The 15578-nt window shown below is 61.5% G+C and overlaps 1 protein-coding gene across 2 annotated transcripts in view; it reads right to left on the reverse strand.

Annotated features, from left to right (window-relative positions):
• Positions 1–772: 772 nt before the first annotated feature.
• Positions 773–15578, reverse strand: part of CELSR1 (cadherin EGF LAG seven-pass G-type receptor 1) — a 143581-nt gene continuing 128775 nt past the window's right edge. The window contains exons 25-35 of one of the 2 annotated variants that reach the window (XM_088837574.1): positions 11920–12094; positions 8595–8707; positions 8137–8216; positions 6511–6637; positions 5722–5847; positions 5261–5355; positions 4939–5042; positions 4662–4811; positions 4041–4271; positions 3524–3791; positions 773–2689 (exon numbers count right to left, since the gene is read on the reverse strand). In XM_088837574.1, coding sequence (XP_088693700.1) covers positions 2680–2689; positions 3524–3791; positions 4041–4271; positions 4662–4811; positions 4939–5042; positions 5261–5355; positions 5722–5847; positions 6511–6637; positions 8137–8216; positions 8595–8707; positions 11920–12094 — 1479 coding nt within the window. In that variant the 3' untranslated portion in view covers positions 773–2679. Of the gene's footprint in view, positions 2723–3523; positions 3792–4040; positions 4272–4661; positions 4812–4938; positions 5043–5260; positions 5356–5721; positions 5848–6510; positions 6638–8136; positions 8217–8594; positions 8708–11919; positions 12095–15578 lie in introns of both variants that reach the window. The other variant, XM_088837573.1, reaches the window with a different exon arrangement.

The raw sequence follows: 15578 nt of genomic DNA on the forward strand, positions 1-15578 counted from the left end.
TACTGGAGTGGGTAGCCATTCCCTTCTCCAGAGGATCTTCCTGACCCAGGGATCGAACCTGGGTCTCCTGCATTGCAGGCAGATTCTTTGCTAATTGAGCCACCAGGGAAGCCCAACTAGGGTGTGTGTGTGTGTGTGTGTGTACACATACCCCCACATATGTTGCTAAGCTAAGCATACGTGGGGTGGGGTGTGTGTGTGTGTGTGTGTGTACACATACCCTCACATATGTTGCTGAGCTAAGTCGCTTCAGTCGTGTCCAACTCTGTGTGACCCCATAGACGGCAGCCCACCAGGCTCCTCTGTCCCTGGGATTCTCCAGGCAAGAATACTGGAGTGGGTTGCCATGTTGTATATATATAATTTGTGTATTTAAATATTCAGGCCAAGTACTCCCAAATCCTCTAGTCTTGGGTCACCCTTTCCTTTGTAATGTAAATAAAATCCCACTCCCCAAAAAAGAAAAAGAACATTCATTACTAGAAATGATCTAACCTGAAAGAATGAACAGAGATGAATGAAGCTGCTGGAACCATTTGTGTTCACTGGAGTCCCTGAAGGACTGGAAATAGAGACTGGGGCTGGAAGATTGTGAAGTGTGAGGTGCAAGAGTCGATGAGCAGAAGAACATCCAGAAAGTTCTAGAATGGTTCCTGTCCCCATAGGCTTCTCAGCATCCTATCTGTGGTCCCTTCTCCAGGGCTGCCTCAGAGCAGGGAGGGAGCTGGGGTGCAGAGGTAGGGATGGGGCGAAAGCAGTGCAGGAGTACAAATTCAAAAACAAGATCTTAATTTATTGTAGACTCTCATTTGTGCTGCAGTTCCAGTGTTCTGAACATTAATAAATACACATTTGTTAAAAAACAAACCCTCCAGTGTCTAGTATTTCTCATAAAGTCTTTAAGTCACAAAAATAGGTTTACATTTTTCCTGTCTTGATAAAACTGACATTTTTTTTTTCTTTTTTGGTAACAGTTCTGATCAGATTAAAAACTAAATACATCTCAAGGGACAAAATCCAGTTGTGGAAGAATATGCGATAATATGAAAATGGAGTGTTCAAAGACTCAAAAATATTTCCACTTTTTTTTTTTTTTTTTGCTTAGAAAATGCTTCCTCCATGGTAAACATTTGAAGGTACTCTTGTATCTTGAAAAGGCCACTCCCCTGCTAAGGCACATTTATAATTCATTTTGCTGAGGGCTCTGGGATCTCATTTCATTTTTGCTTGTGGTCTTGGACCAGTATCAGCTAAGCTCTCCTGTACGCCACGAACAACACTCGCATTTCCATCAGAACAATGCAGTATATGGACATCTTTGCATTTTACGTGATTCTCATCATGTTTACGGTTTCTCATATTTGGAAGCAGCTGGGCCGATCATTTATCTGGGCACCGATTAGCGAACAAAAGAAGCACTGAAATGAGACGTGTCTGAATGATTCTGGGCCCCGTCCCACAGCCCCTCGGGCCACGCCGCACCAACTGCCCACAGAGGGGCAGGCCCAGCCGGTCCCCGGTGTGAGTTCCCCGAAAACAGCCTGGTAACCACTGAACAGTGTGGCTGCGGCTTTGTCCCTCCACACAATTGGCCATTTGAAGCAAAGTGAAGTAATTGGTCAGACTCTGGGGGTGAGACCCCCGCCTGCTTGGAGATCCTCGGAGCCTCAAAGAGCTGGAAAACTGGCAGGAAGGAATGTGACATCCTGGAAGACCTCATCCCTCCGCCTGAATCGGGGACGTGTGAACACTCGCAGTCCCGCCGAGAACAGGAGCAGGGACAGAGGCGTGCCCCACCTGCAGCACCCCTGACTGGGAAGGAGGCCGGGGGGCCCGGCGAGGGGGTGGGGGTCGGCCAGCGGGCCCGTCTCAGCCGTGTGTACCTGCCTCCACGCTCAGAAGGGCTCCTGAGTCCTGCCCAGTCCCGGGTAGTCCTGCCTTGGAGCCATACCCACATCCAGACAGGCGGGAGCCGAGGGCAAGCAGCTCAAATTCATCCGGGGCGGCCACGTGTGACGCCCATGGGCTCCAGGCTCCTGGCTGGAAGCAGCACGGGAACTTCTGTCCAGCACACGCCCTACACACGTCCCATCTCCAGTTTCCTGGGATACCTACTGCTGGTTGTGTGCCAGACTCCAGGCTGGAGTCTGTGGGTTCTTCCTCATATAAAAAACGGAAATCTCCCAGCGTAAAGTCAGTACAGATGCAAAATATACAGAGGTTTTCGCCTTTTCAAAGTTCCGTACAAATATACAAAAGTATCTACACCTTTGCAACAAAGAAAAGGGATTTGCTTTAAGACACGGTCTGGCTTTGCAGACGGCTGTGGAGCTAGCTGCTGGCCCGGGGCCTTGAGTCCTGGCCAGCCGGCCTGGCGGCTCATCTCTAGGCAGCTCTCCTGCTGGGCCCGGTCCCGGCCAGGCCAGCACACGGTCTGGGCTCTGTCTGCAGTCTGAGGATTGAGCCGTGCCCGTCTGGGAGTCCGAGGCCCCATGGCCTCTGACACTTGTCACGGGGCCTGATGGGCCCGGAGCTTCCAGGCAACTCAGGGCTTTGCGTCTGGACCTTCAGTCACGCCACTGGGGCTGCCCCTGCAGGAACCCCTGCCCTCAGGGCCTGCTTCGCTGACAGCAGTGCGACCACACAGCACAGAGGCCTGGTGGAGGTGGCAGGCTTGTCTCACGGTTTCCTGATGGTTCAAATTGAAGTTTCGTTACTGCCTCTGCGCGTGGGAAGAAGCCGGCAGGCAGGCGGAGGGTCAGCGAGGATGGCCCTGCCACCTGGGATGCCACCAGCAGGGCTGGGTCTGAGGTTGTGCAGGGGCAGAGCCGCTGGGTATAGGGGATGCCCGGAGGCTCCACAGAGGGCAAGCTCACGTGTGGGCACAGTGCCACTGGCAGGCAGGGGAGGGGGCAGGTCGCAACTGCACCCCTGCCCACAGGAGCCACGGACCCAGGCCCATGTGAGTGTCCTCCACAGAGGCCCATGCAGTGCCACTGACACCCAGACGCATGCTCTAGGTTTAGGAAGGCCATTCTGTTAAGGTACTAGAAAATGCAGGCCCCAGCCTTCCCACCTCCCTGGGCCATCTGGCTAGATGAGCAGACCGGATCAGAGCTGGAGCCCACTTCCACGCCTCTGCGGCCAGGTGCCCCCCACCCCCAGCCTCAGTCTCCTCAGCCACGAAATGGGTCAGTAACGACCCCAGGCCAAGGAGACGATGCTTGGTCCCACATGCTCTCACATCCTAGAATGTCAGGGCTGGATAGGACTCAGGGCTGTGGCTGACTCGGCCCCTAGGATGGGGGTCTGGCCCACCTCCAACTGGTTCCTCCTGACCACCGCAGAGCCCCTCTCCTGGGTGGAATCCCCCCCACACGGCCCCCAGGCCTCATCCTGGGCAACCCCTGTGCTCAGACCCTGGCCACGGGCCCCCGGACCCGGCGTCTGCCCTCCAGACGGGGAGCTGAGGGGAGGCTGGCCGGGGGCCACCACCGCCCCTCCTGAGGCCAAGGCTACTCACTCGGAGCCAGAGCCATGGGCCTGAGCGCTGCCGGCCCGCACGTTCATGTTCATGGCCACCCCGTTGAGGTGCTCGCGGCCCGGCTCCCGGCGCGGCGTCTTGACGGTGATGGCGCTGTCAGGGGCACGGAGCCCGTCGCTGGAGCCCACGGAGGACGAGCGTGAGGATGCCGGGCTCTGCTCGCACTCGGCCAGCTTCTCCCGCAGCCGCGACTTCAGCGTCTTTTCGGTCAGCGGTGGCGGATAGGTGACTTTGTTTTTCAGGATGCCTGGGTCCGGGGTTGGGGAAGATGCAGGAGGTCACAGCCAGGCTGGCCCTGCCGGACGTGGGGGACAGGGGGGGCTCGGGGAAGGACATCACGTGGGGCTGTGGGTGCGGCCGCTGGTCTCCCCACCTCAGGGCTCCCTTGTGTCCTGCCAGGGGGTGGTCCCTCCTGAGCACCCCATCTCCAGGGCCCTCTCCCCCAGGAGCAGGGTCTCTCCAGCCCCCCGTTTCTGGGAGCCCAGGCCCTCGGCACCTTTTCTCTGCTCAGGGGGCTGGCTGGGCTGCGCAGCCACAGGCCTGGGGCCCCCGCTGTCCCGGGCCGGGAGGCGCTCGCCGCAGTGGTTGCCCTGCTCGTCCAGGTGCAGCTCCACGCTGACCTTGGTCTCCACCTTGAGGCGGGATGGCTCTCCCGGCTCCTCGCTGTCGCTCCCGGCCAGGCTCTCATCGGGCCAGCTGGCTGGGATGTGGTTGCCCACAGTGTCCACTGAGGTGCAAGACGGACCCTCAGCGTGCGGCCGCTGGCTCAGCTCATGAGCCCCACCACCTCCCGCTCCCGCTCGGCTGAGCCTGTGTCCAGAGGGGCGCTGACCTCTGGCCCCCCGCCCGCAGGCCGGCAGGGACACCAGGATCCAGGCAGGGCCGGTCCCGATGCGGGGTGCCTGGCTGCAAGGCCCCTGCACCCCCACCCCGGGAGCCTCGTGTTCCCCGGGTTGCGGGGTCGGCTTCACGGAGTCCTTGCCGGGAGGGTTCCACGGTGGCCCTGCTTGTGCTCCATGGACGGCGAGCAGGGGGCTGTGTTTGCCGCTGCTGCAGCTCCTCCCCAGGGGCAGGCGGCCATGGCTGAGGTCTGCGCCACAGCCTGGGGCTCGCTCACCTTTGGGGGTGCTGTGCACAGGGCCCTGGGCCGGGTCCCACTTGTCCTCAGTCTCGCCCCCGTCGTCCTCGCTGTCGGACGAGTGTGAGGAGGCATAGGAGCTGCTCTGCTCGTCTAGGGAGAGCTCGCTGTCCGAGTCCGAGTCGTGGCCTGGGGAGAGGGCAGGCGGGGGGCTTCCGGTCAAGGGCCGAGTGGAGCCACCTGGGCCCAGTCTTGGGGGCGCCCCTCGGGGCAGCCAGCCCCCTGAGAGGGAGACCACCCCCCAGGGGACACGTACCGTGGGGCTTCTTGGCGCTCCTGGGGACAAAGGACGCATCTGGCTCCCCGTGGCCACCCCGCGCTGGCCCCGAGGACACGCCGAGTTTTTGGCCCCCTTCATCCCTGGAGAGGGGAGAGGGTGGGCTCAGTGTCCCCGCGCGGTGGGGACACGTGACTGGCACCCAGCCTCGTCCTCACCCAGTGCCTCGTGTGTCTGCCAGGGCAGCCCCGCTGGGCGGGACCCACGACGGGGCGGAGGCAACAAAGCTGGTGTTTGCTCTGGGAGCTGCCCTCCTCCTCCTCCCCCCGCGACCACAGCAGGGCGCCCAGCGCGGCCCGACCTGACGGTGCTGTCCAGCGAGGCGGTGGACTCGCCCAGGGCCGTGCGGAACATGTCGGGCTCCTCGCCGAACGTGTTGTTGCAGTTGAGGGAGCGCTGCGGGGCGGGGGGCTGGTGAGCGGCCGAGCGGAGGCCACTGGGCCGTGGGGGACGGCTGGGTCCCCTCTGCAGGGCGCCACGCAGCAGCCTGCCTGCACCCGCCGGGTGCCAGGCACAGCGGCCTCTCTGCCCCTGGTCGGGACCCCCGCCGGCCTTGGCCTCAGGGGACCAGGGGCTGTGACCGGACAGACCCCGCCCTGTCGGCCCGCTCCTCCCAGGCCGCAGGGAAGGTGGCCGTGCTTCGGGCCTGTGACGTCCACGAGTTGCGGGAGGCGAGACCAAGGGGCTGTGTCTGATCTGGTCCAGACACCCCTCAAGCCCGGCCCACCCCCCCAGGCCCCAGGGCCCGCGGGCGCCCCATACCGTCAGCAGGGTGGCCCTCGTGGTGGCCGAGTCGTCGGCGTATGGCTTCTTCCCAGCAAGCACGCCCCTCAGGTGTTTCCGGACCTCCCTGTTGAACACGCAGTGCAGCAGGAGCACGGCCAGGCCCTGCGGGACAGGGAGGGGTCAGCGCGGCTCAGCCTCGGGGGAGACTCCAGGGCCTGCCCGCGGCTACCCCCGCATGCCTGCCTGCCCAGAGACCACGCGGAGCCCAGCAGGGCCCACACCTGGCCTCCCTGCCCTGGGCGCTTCCGATTTCTCCAGGAGGGGCCTGATCAGGGCAGGCAGCCTGCCGCCTGGAGGACCACCCGCTCCTGGGCCCCAGCCCTCGGGGCATCTGGGCCCCTAGTGTCGCGTCATCAGTCAGGGTCTGGGGAAGCCCTGGATGTGGGCTGTAAATGGTCAGCACTCTCAGGACACAGCGGGGTCTACGCCGGGCTGGGAGAGCGTGAGGCCCATTCCAGCTGGGCAGACCACTGCGTCCTGACAGACACAGGGCCGTGGAGCGAGGTCCCTGGGAGGGGGGTGCTGCAGACAGGGCTGCGTTGGCAGCAGCAGGCGCGCGTTTGGCGGCAGGACGAGGCATTGCCGTAACCCTGCACACACCGCGGTGACGCCGGCCAGACAGCCGCAGCATGGTCCCGTGCGTCCGGAGAGCCAGGAAGCAGCCTGGATGGCAGGTCAAGGGTCTCCCCAGGGGGCAGGAAGCAGCACGGGTGAGCCCCGATCGCCCCAGGGCCGGCCCCGCTGGGTCACTCCCCAGCCGCCCACCTGTAAGCAGCTGAAGACAGCGAAGAGGTAGTGGAAGGTGAGCACGTCGCTGTTCACAGCCAGCAGCCCCAGCAGCCAGGTGGCGCTGACGAGCAGCAGCAGCAGAAAGGCGGTCCTCAGGAGGGCGCTGGGGGCAGGGGCAACGGCTGAGTGTCAGGCATCCCCCGCCCCTCCGCCATCACCCACCCCCCCCAGTTCCTTCCCATCCCCTCTCCAAGCATCTGCCACGAGGCTCAGAGGGGAAAAGGCAGGTGGAGCTTAGCGGAGGTGAGATTCAGGCCAGGAATTAACCAGTAAAGAGGAAGGTCTTTTCACTGGAAAAGGCCCTGATGCTGGGAAAGACTGAAGGGAGGAGACGGGGACGACAGAGGGTGAGGCGGCTGGATGGCATCACCGACTCGATGAGTCTGAGTGATCTCCGGGAGCTGGTGATGGACAGGGAGGCCTGGAGTGCTGTGGTCCACGGGGTTGCAAAGACTCAGACGACTGAGCAACTGAACTGAACCGAGGTAAACAAGAAGCTGGGGGCCAAGACAGGGGACGGGCCGTGCCACAGTGACGGGGGGGAGCCTGGTGCCTAGGCCTGGGAGTTTCCATGGGCCCGGAAGAGGTGAGGGTCAGGAAGAGGGGTGTCAGGCCCCCCGTGCAGGCTACTCGCTAGGGCTCCCTGCTCCCTGCCTCCGTCTCCCCCGCTGCCAGGGGGCTGGCGAGGTGCACCCCTCGTGGGGTCGGGGGGGAGGTGGCGGGACCATAAGTGCTGGGAAAGGTGTGTGTGCGTGGCGGAGGAGGTGGAGGGTGGTGGAGCCGATGACCAGGCTGCCCCGCGTTCCCTGCCCGAGGTCTCCACCCCTCCACAGCCGCTTCAGACTCTGCTCCTCTGGGGGCTGCGCTGACAGGAGCCTCCTGCTGCCTCGAAGCCCCTCCTCGCATGCCCTCCCGTTCCTGGCGCCCAGCTTGGGTCGCCCAGCCCAGTGGTCACCCCTGCTCCGACCCTTTTGTGGCTCCTGGACCCCACGCTGCGCTCTCAGCGCCGCCCTGCCTCCCCATGGCTGTGGGCCCGGCCCCCGCCCTGGTCCAGCCTCCAAACGCTGGAGGCGCCCTCTCTCCGGGACTCCCACTTTCGCTGTGCTGCGGTCCTCTCCCTGGGCGAGCGCCTCCCCTCCTGCGGCACCGTCCACACCACCACCTGGAAGGTTCCGCCCCGCCCCCACCCCAGGCACCTCCCCCATCTGCTGTCACTGTCCCTCACACCCACCCGGGCCAGTCCCAGGGGAGCACGCTGGGCAGCCCTGCTCATCCGTCTCCCCTCGGGGACTCCACCACCAAGCCCCGTGTGTCCTGTACCCCGAAAACCTCTGGGGTCCAGCGCGCCCCCTCCCTGGTCCAGGCTGCCATCCTGGCTCCCTGCCCCAGGCCCGCCAGGCTCAGCTCAGACACGGCCAGACGCAGCCGCCCGCTCCCCACTGTGGCCCACCGAGCCCCACTGCTGTGACCCCTGACCTGGCCTGGAAAAGCCAGCAGCTGACCCACTGGGTGACGGCACGTTCACAGGTTCTGCCCGGGGGGGGGTCTCAGAAGGGGCTGGCTCCAGGCCTGCTCACCAGCCTGGGTTTAGCACCAACTTACACAACCCGTTTTCTTTCATAATAATGGCGCTTCCTCTGGCAGGAAACCTTTGCAGACAGGACAAAAATGACTGTGTTGACCTGAAAAAAGAAACAAACAGAAAATCCCAAAGTCAGGTGGCAGCCTCCACGGTACAGTCACAACATACCTTCACAACCCAAAGGCTTCTGAGAGTCTTCAGCCCTCATCTCAGGACGGGGGGTATGCCCCTGAGATGAGCCCTCAGGGCCCAGGAGCCTGCTGGGGGCGGACGCTGAGTGGTCTGAGTGAACCTGGATGTGGACCAAAGCCTGGAATCCAGAGGTCTGAGGATGCAGCTGCATCACCAGGTCAGCCCCTCCAGTCCTGTCCAGAGGGCCAGTGGAGCCAGTAACCCATGGGCTCTCAACACCACTCCACGCACATGAGGGGCACCCGGCCTCCCACACCCCTGAGAATCAGGGGTTCTGAGCACTCACAACTACCACAGTCCCGATGGGCCCCGCGAAGCTCCAGATCAGGGTGTCTCGAAGGGACAGCCAGCAGAAGTCCGGGTTTCCGTAGCCCTGCGGGTCTAGGCCCACTGCAAGTCCTGGACAACAGGCAGGGGACGAGTGAGGGCCGGCCCGATGGGGGTGGCCACAACTGGGGTGTCCCCAGCCCCCCAGGCAGGACCCTCCGCTCTGAAGGGCTCAGAGGAACCAGGCTGCGGGGCTGGGGGCGTGTGTTGCCAGGGCCCAGCACGTGGGAGACCTGATGGGAGCAAGGCTGGCCAGGGACTGACCCAAGGCCGGGCCGGGCTGGAGTGGGGTCCACGTGGGCCAGAACCATGCCTCGTTCCAGCCGAGGTCCCGGGAACCGCCTTAAGTTATTTTGCAAGAGAAAAAGAGCTTAAAAAAGGAAAGCACGCAAAACTGTTCTTAAAGCGAGTTAGAAACATGAATGGTCTGAACTGAGTCTCCAGAGCCGCCTCAGAGGAGCCGCGTTTCTGCACTGACGGAGCCCCTGCCCAGATCGGGGTCGACCAGGTGAGGGTGTAAGATGAAAGTGGCCTCTCTTCCCATGGGCAATCCTCGTTCTCGGAGGGACAGGCCACTTGCCCGCGGTGGCCCTCGGGCCAGCCTGGGGCCAACAGAGCCTGTGATGTGACCCGGGGCTTGGTGACTTCGGCTCGCAGGTGAGGACGGCCCCACTGAGAGTGGCCACGCGGACCCAGCTCAAGTCCACCGGCGCAGGAGCCCTTTGTGGGGGCTCGAGTTTCTTCTATGAAGGTCCCGCATGTCCCAGTGGGGCCTCGGCCCCGTGACCTCCCACATGGCTGCCTTGGAGCAGCCTGAATGGTGTTCCCTGAACCTCTGAATGTGGCCTCGTGTGGAAATACGGTCTTGGCAGATGGAAGTGCTCTGAGGATCTAAGATGAGGTCATCCTGAATTTAGGGTGGGCCCTCTGTCCAATGAACGGTGTTCTCCAGAGAAGGAGGAGATGGCGGTCTGGACACAGACACGGGGAGGAGAGGCGGGAGGGACGCAGCCACAAGGCCAGGCTGCTGGCAGCCAGGGGACCGGAGCGGGCAGACTCCCCCCAGAGCCACACCTTGATTCTGCACTCTGGCCTCCAGGCCTGCGAGGGAAGAAGCTTCTGTTTGTCTTTTAAGCCCCCCAGTGTGTGGTACTTTGTCTCACAAGCCCTGAAGTGAGAGCACCTGTGCTTAAACCTCAGCCCACGCCGGCCAGGACATCAGCTCCCTGAGCAGGTCCCTGGGGCTGCCCATCAGGGACTGGGGCTCATCTACAGGTGGGACGTCACCTGTGAGTGCAGCAAACTCCTTTCCCATCGCAACTACTACTGCGGCCCCAGGCCACGGATAACCGGCCACGGGGTACATTACAGACCAGAAGACACACTCTAAGTTTACTGGGGGCAGAGAAAGGTGTTAGTCACTCAGTCGTGTCTGACTCTTTGGGACCCCATGGACTGTAGCCCGCCAGGCTCCTCTGTCCATGGGATTCTCCAGGCAAGAATACTGGAGTGGGTTGCCATGCCCTCCTCCAGGGGATCTTCCCAACTTAGGGATTGAACCTGGTCTTCTGCATTGCGGGCAGATTCTTTACCATCTGAGTCACCAGGGAAGCCCAGAAGACCAGATGGCAAACTTTAACTCTTTGCTTTGTAAAATAAGCAAATTGGCAAATAATTCTGACCTGACTTTTTCACTCCTCTTCATAGAACTTAATGTAAATAAAATCTGACATTCTGGTCTCTGAGGTTCATTTTCTAATTAAAAAAGAAACCCCAAGTAATAACTGAGGCTTTGGGCAGATTGAAGATGAAATGAAAGATGAAGTGAGTGTCCTGAGCGTCCAAGCAGGACCAGGTCTTGGCTTTAGGGGTTCAGTAGATGGTCAGTGCAGGACCCCCGAAACCAGCTGCTCTGAGCCCTTGTTCTTCCCAGTCTTTGGGGCTCAGAGACCACCTGACTCAGCACCTTTCTCACGAGCTGACCAGAAACACGTGGCGTGGTGTGTCTGCCAGGGTCAGTCTCTGGGTCAAGAGGGGTGGCTGCTGGCAAGGGAGGCCCCACTGCCCCCCCCCCCAGCAGCCCTGGATAGAGGTGACAGTGGTCACTCAGAGTCCCTGGGAGCCCAGGGAAAGGGCTCACAACAGGAGAGCCAACTGGCCAGACTGTCCGGGCAGGAGCAGGGCAGGAGACAGCAGAGCAGAGCAGTCGGAGATGCTGCCGTGGAAACCAAGAGGCACGATGATTAGCCCTGGCTCTGACCCCAGGGTGGCTGCTGGACAGAGGCCTGGGGAAGCAACTGCCCCTTCTCCCACTGCCCCAGCCTCGGACTCCCTGTCTGGGTCCCTAGAACCCAGGGGCTGAGAGGAGAGAGGGTGCCACTCACCCTTTTTGATACCAGTGGGGATCTTTCCCCACAGGAAGCAAACTCTGACTTCCTAATGTTTAGTGAAGAGTGTGCTGAGGAAGTGCCGCTGCTCTGTTCATTAACTCCTTCTTCCATCCATCCACCCACTGATCCAACCACTCATCTACCCATCCATCCACCCATCCATCCTACCCACTCATCCATCCATCCACCCATCTCTCCAGCCACCCACCCATCCATACACCCACCCATCCACACATCCACCCATCTCTCCACCCACCCATCCATCCATCCATCCATTCATCCACCCATTAATCCAACCACTCATCTACCCTACCCATCCATCCATCCATCCTACCCACCCATCCATCCATCCACCCATCTCTCCAGCCATCCACCCATCCATATACCCACCCATCCATCCATCCACCCATCCATCCATCCACCCTACCCACCCATCCACACATCCACCCACCCATCCATCCATCCATCCACCCATCAATCCATCCACCCATCCATCCATTCACCTACCCATCCATCCATCCACCCACCCATCCATCCATCCACCCATCCATCCATCCATCCACCCATCCATCCACCCACCCATCCATTCATCCATCCACCCATCCATCCATCCATCCATCCACCCATCCATCCACTCACCAACCTGTCCACAAAGCGGGCAGACATGGGAGTTTTTGTCTGAATGGCCTGAACCCAGCCCTCAATGTGCTCACACCTGACAGGAGACAGTGATCACACTTCTGTGAGCAGATGTGGGTGCTGGGTGCCCAGGAGGAGGCCAGAGAGCTCCCCCACCAGCATCTGGGGGCGCGGACGTGGGTTCCTGCAATGTCCCGCGGGTCCCCGGAGTGGTGCCTGTCCCCGGCCAGGTGTGGTCGCTCTGCGCATGCTCACCTGTGACAATGGCCGGGATGCCCCAGCCCACCACGTAGTAGAAGCGCATGGGCCCCGCGTCGATGTTGCGCACCTCGGTCAGCATGCGGTAGACGTGCAGGCTCTCCACGAAGGTCCAGGCGAAGGTGCTCATGTAGACGTAGTGCAGGAGGATGGCGATCACCGTGCACAGGAACTGCGGGAGACGCAGTGGCTGAGTGCGGCCGGCGACCCTGCACGGTGGGCCGACGGCCAGGCGGCTGAGGACGGGGGTGGGTTCAGGACGGGTGTCGGGTGAGGACCAGACGGCACGGGGCCGGGAGGGCCGGGGTGGGGGGCCCTGGGGAGGGACCAAACCCAGCACTCTGCAAACAAGAGGGCACGCAGTTCTGAGAAAGGAAAGCAGCTCAGTCATTTTCCCCGACTGACCCAGGTGCAGCTGAGCGCCAACAGTGCCAGCGTCTCAGGCTCCCCACACGGAACACAGCACAGGGAGTAAGGTGCCTGGGGGCCCCAGGACACCCGCCCCCAACCCTGGTCAGAGCCACGAGTAAGCCTAACCCGGGGTGATGGGTGCACACAGCCTCGAGAGTTTTTATCAGAAGCTAGAAATTTGTATTTTCACCTCATGGCTCCAATTTTTTTAATGTTGACATTTCATTTAACACTAAAAAATACGTATCATGGAGACAGCTCAGGCTGTGGCCCCGTTGGTGAGCGTGACCTTTATCCACCACTTGGGCTCTCCTGCAGGTCTCCCCTGTCCAGGTACGGCCAGGGAGAAGGAGCCTCAGGCCTGTGACCTCGCCATCAAATAAGAAAGAAGCCACCGCGCCTGTGACGATTTATCGGGGCCTCTGCCTCCCGCGGAAGAAAGCAGGGTCGGCAGTGTTTGTTCTGTTTCTGTCCCCGGCTGGTGTCGGGAAGAGAAAGTCAATCTCCACAGTCGAGGCTCAGCTTCCCGGCCTCTGGGGACCTTGGCGACCAGCCCTGGGGGTGGGGGGGGGCTGGGGACACTGTGGGATCGGGGCGTCCAGCCTGAGGCCATCGGTGCACATCCAGTCCCAGGTGCCCAGGGACGGAACTTCAAGGCCTCTGCCTTGGCCCAGAGCAGCCTCACCCGTCCTGCTGGGAGGGGGCTGGCTGCCCGGTCCGGAACCCAAGGCCCAGCGGCTGGGCAGGCTTCCCTCCAGGTCCCAGGAGGCTGGACTGGCAGGAGAGCAGAGGAAGGACAGAGAGGGGAGGAGGCGAAAGTCCCTGACCAGCTCTGCGGGGGTCCCACACCCGACCCCCGTGGAGCCACGCCCCCAGCTGAGCCACGCCCCCAGCTGAGCCACGCCCCTGTACCACACCCCACGGTGGGCCACGCCCCCAACTGAACCACGCCCAGCTGGGCCACGCCCCGCGGGGCCACGCCCCCTGAGACATCTTGTCCAACCCTCAGTGCTATCTGGCCAGCCCAACCTCCCCGGGTCTCAGTGTCTGTGCCAAGGAGACACTTCCGTCCCAACAGACACCGAGTTGGAGACCGAGGGCCATCACTTGATGCACGTCAAGGCCTCTCTCCTCAATCCAGGACAGCCTCCCCTTGAGGGGTCCCCAGGGCCCAGGCTTGTTGGAAGCACCAGTGCCACTTGCCATTGAGTTCACCTGGTGTTCTCTCCAGGAACAGAACCCCGGAGATGTGGGAGGGGCCTTTTTAGGATTAACATCTGTCAAATGCAGCACAAAGTGGGAACCCAAGCAGAAGCAAAAACAGAATCTTAGGTGATGACAGGAGACACGCCCTCTGCCTCCGACGCTACACAGGAAATGGGGGAGTCCACCCTTAGGGATGGGCAGAGTGGTCAGCCTGGCCGCAGAGGGTGAGCCTGAGGCTGGGTCCGCCCCATACCAACCCCCAGCCCCGCTGTGCAAAGCACAGTTGGCTCACGTGTGTGTGCTCAGTCGTGTCCGACTCTTTGCGACCCCAAAGAGTGAAGCCCACCAGGCTCCTCCATGGGATTCTCCAGGCAAGGATACTGGAGTGGGTTGCCATTTCCTTCTCCAGGGGATCTTCCCAACCCAGGGACTGAACCTTGCATCTCCCTCATGGGCAGAATTCTTTACTCCTGAGCCACCTTTGACCATGGCTGGCTCAGCAGAATGAAGAAGGGGGAGAGGCTGGTGTGCTGCCTTATATAAAATGAAAAGTAAACCCACAAAACCACCTTTGGGGGAAGAGTGTCAGAAGCCGATGTTTTAAAATGTAATGGGACCATACACGCAGGGGCTTCTGCACCAAAGGTACTACCTTTTCCAGAAACAGAACAAAGGCAAACACCAATGCACAATAAATCCTTTCAACCTGCCAGTAATCTGGGAGATGAAAACCTCGCCAGGAGAGGGGACTTGGGTTTACAGAAAACCCATCAAAACCAGGCGTGGCGCCAAGCCCCAGAATTATGAGCACGGCATTCCTCTTATTCGTGCTCACCAGCGCGTGGAGGCCGCTCAACTCTCCTTCCAGGGGCCGGTGAGTCAGAGCTTGAAGCCAGCGACAGCCTGAGTGTTTCTCACGCCAGGTTTGGTTGCGAGGAGTGGCCCATCCCCAGCTCTCCGTCCCTCTGATCAGACCACTCAAAGACACCCTTGAGGGGTTTTGCCCTGAGTCACGCAGCCCCCCTCCCCCTGCCCCCAGCTGAGGGGAAGGGACAGGGACACGCGGGCAGGGAGGGGGTGCGAGCCCGGCGGGTTCAGAGGGGCAGCCCGGCCAGTCGAGGGCCCCACCTGCCCTTGGGAGCCTGACAAACATGGGTCCGTCCTCTGTGCCAGGCCTGGCGAGCCGCCAAGGTCACCGTGGAGCCCTCTCAAGGTCGTCTGCTTGGACGCCCTGCCTCTCTCCCTAACACCCTCCTGCAGAGGGTCAGAGGAGGGAGAGCTCCAACCTGTGAGGGCCCCCGGGCTAGCGAGCCAGTAACGCTGTCTGTGTCTTTTTACTAACACTGCATCCTCTCCGGGCCGTCCACTCTCACAGACACGCTTCCGACTGCAGTGAGGGCTGTCCCCCCACGCCAGCTCTGCACTTTCCTCAGCCCCTCAGGACCGGTGTGTCCAGGCTCACCCAGACCCGCCACTGTTTCCAGCTCACCTGGTGGTGCTCCCTTCTGGACACTCGAGGCATCGCCCCCCTGCGCCCTCACCCTCCACGTCCACCCGGTCCAGACTCCTGGCCTCTCCTCCTGCCCCCGTCCCGGCCGCAGCTTCAGCCCCCAGACCCAGGGAGATGCCGTCCTGGTGCCTCTCTGACCTCCAGTCTCAGCCCTACCCACCCCTCTTCCCTGTCACCAATATCTGTTTCCTAAAATGCAGACTTGGTCATGGCTGTCCGTGGCACAGGGCTGCCTACCAACAGAGATGACCAGAGACCCAGGTCCCTCCCACTGGACAGTGACGGGACCGTCCTGCCCAGCCATCCTCTGGGCTGGCACAGCGCTCCCATCAGCCACCACGGAGGCAGGTTGGCACCTGACACTCCTGACCCACCATCCATGTCTGCGTCTGAGAGAGTGGATGGAGACTGCAGTGCCTCCAGGGTCTGGGTCTTGGGTAGATTTAACACAGTGACAACCACGAGTCCTCACTGCATGAGGGACGGAGAAATGACGCCTCTGTCAGGAGCAGGTGGCAGCTGAAACGGC

The sequence above is a fragment of the Moschus berezovskii genome, chromosome 6, assembly GCF_049115385.1.
Source record: "Moschus berezovskii isolate FMDL1 chromosome 6, NW_MosBer_1.0, whole genome shotgun sequence".
Taxonomy (NCBI): Eukaryota; Metazoa; Chordata; class Mammalia; order Artiodactyla; family Moschidae; genus Moschus; species Moschus berezovskii.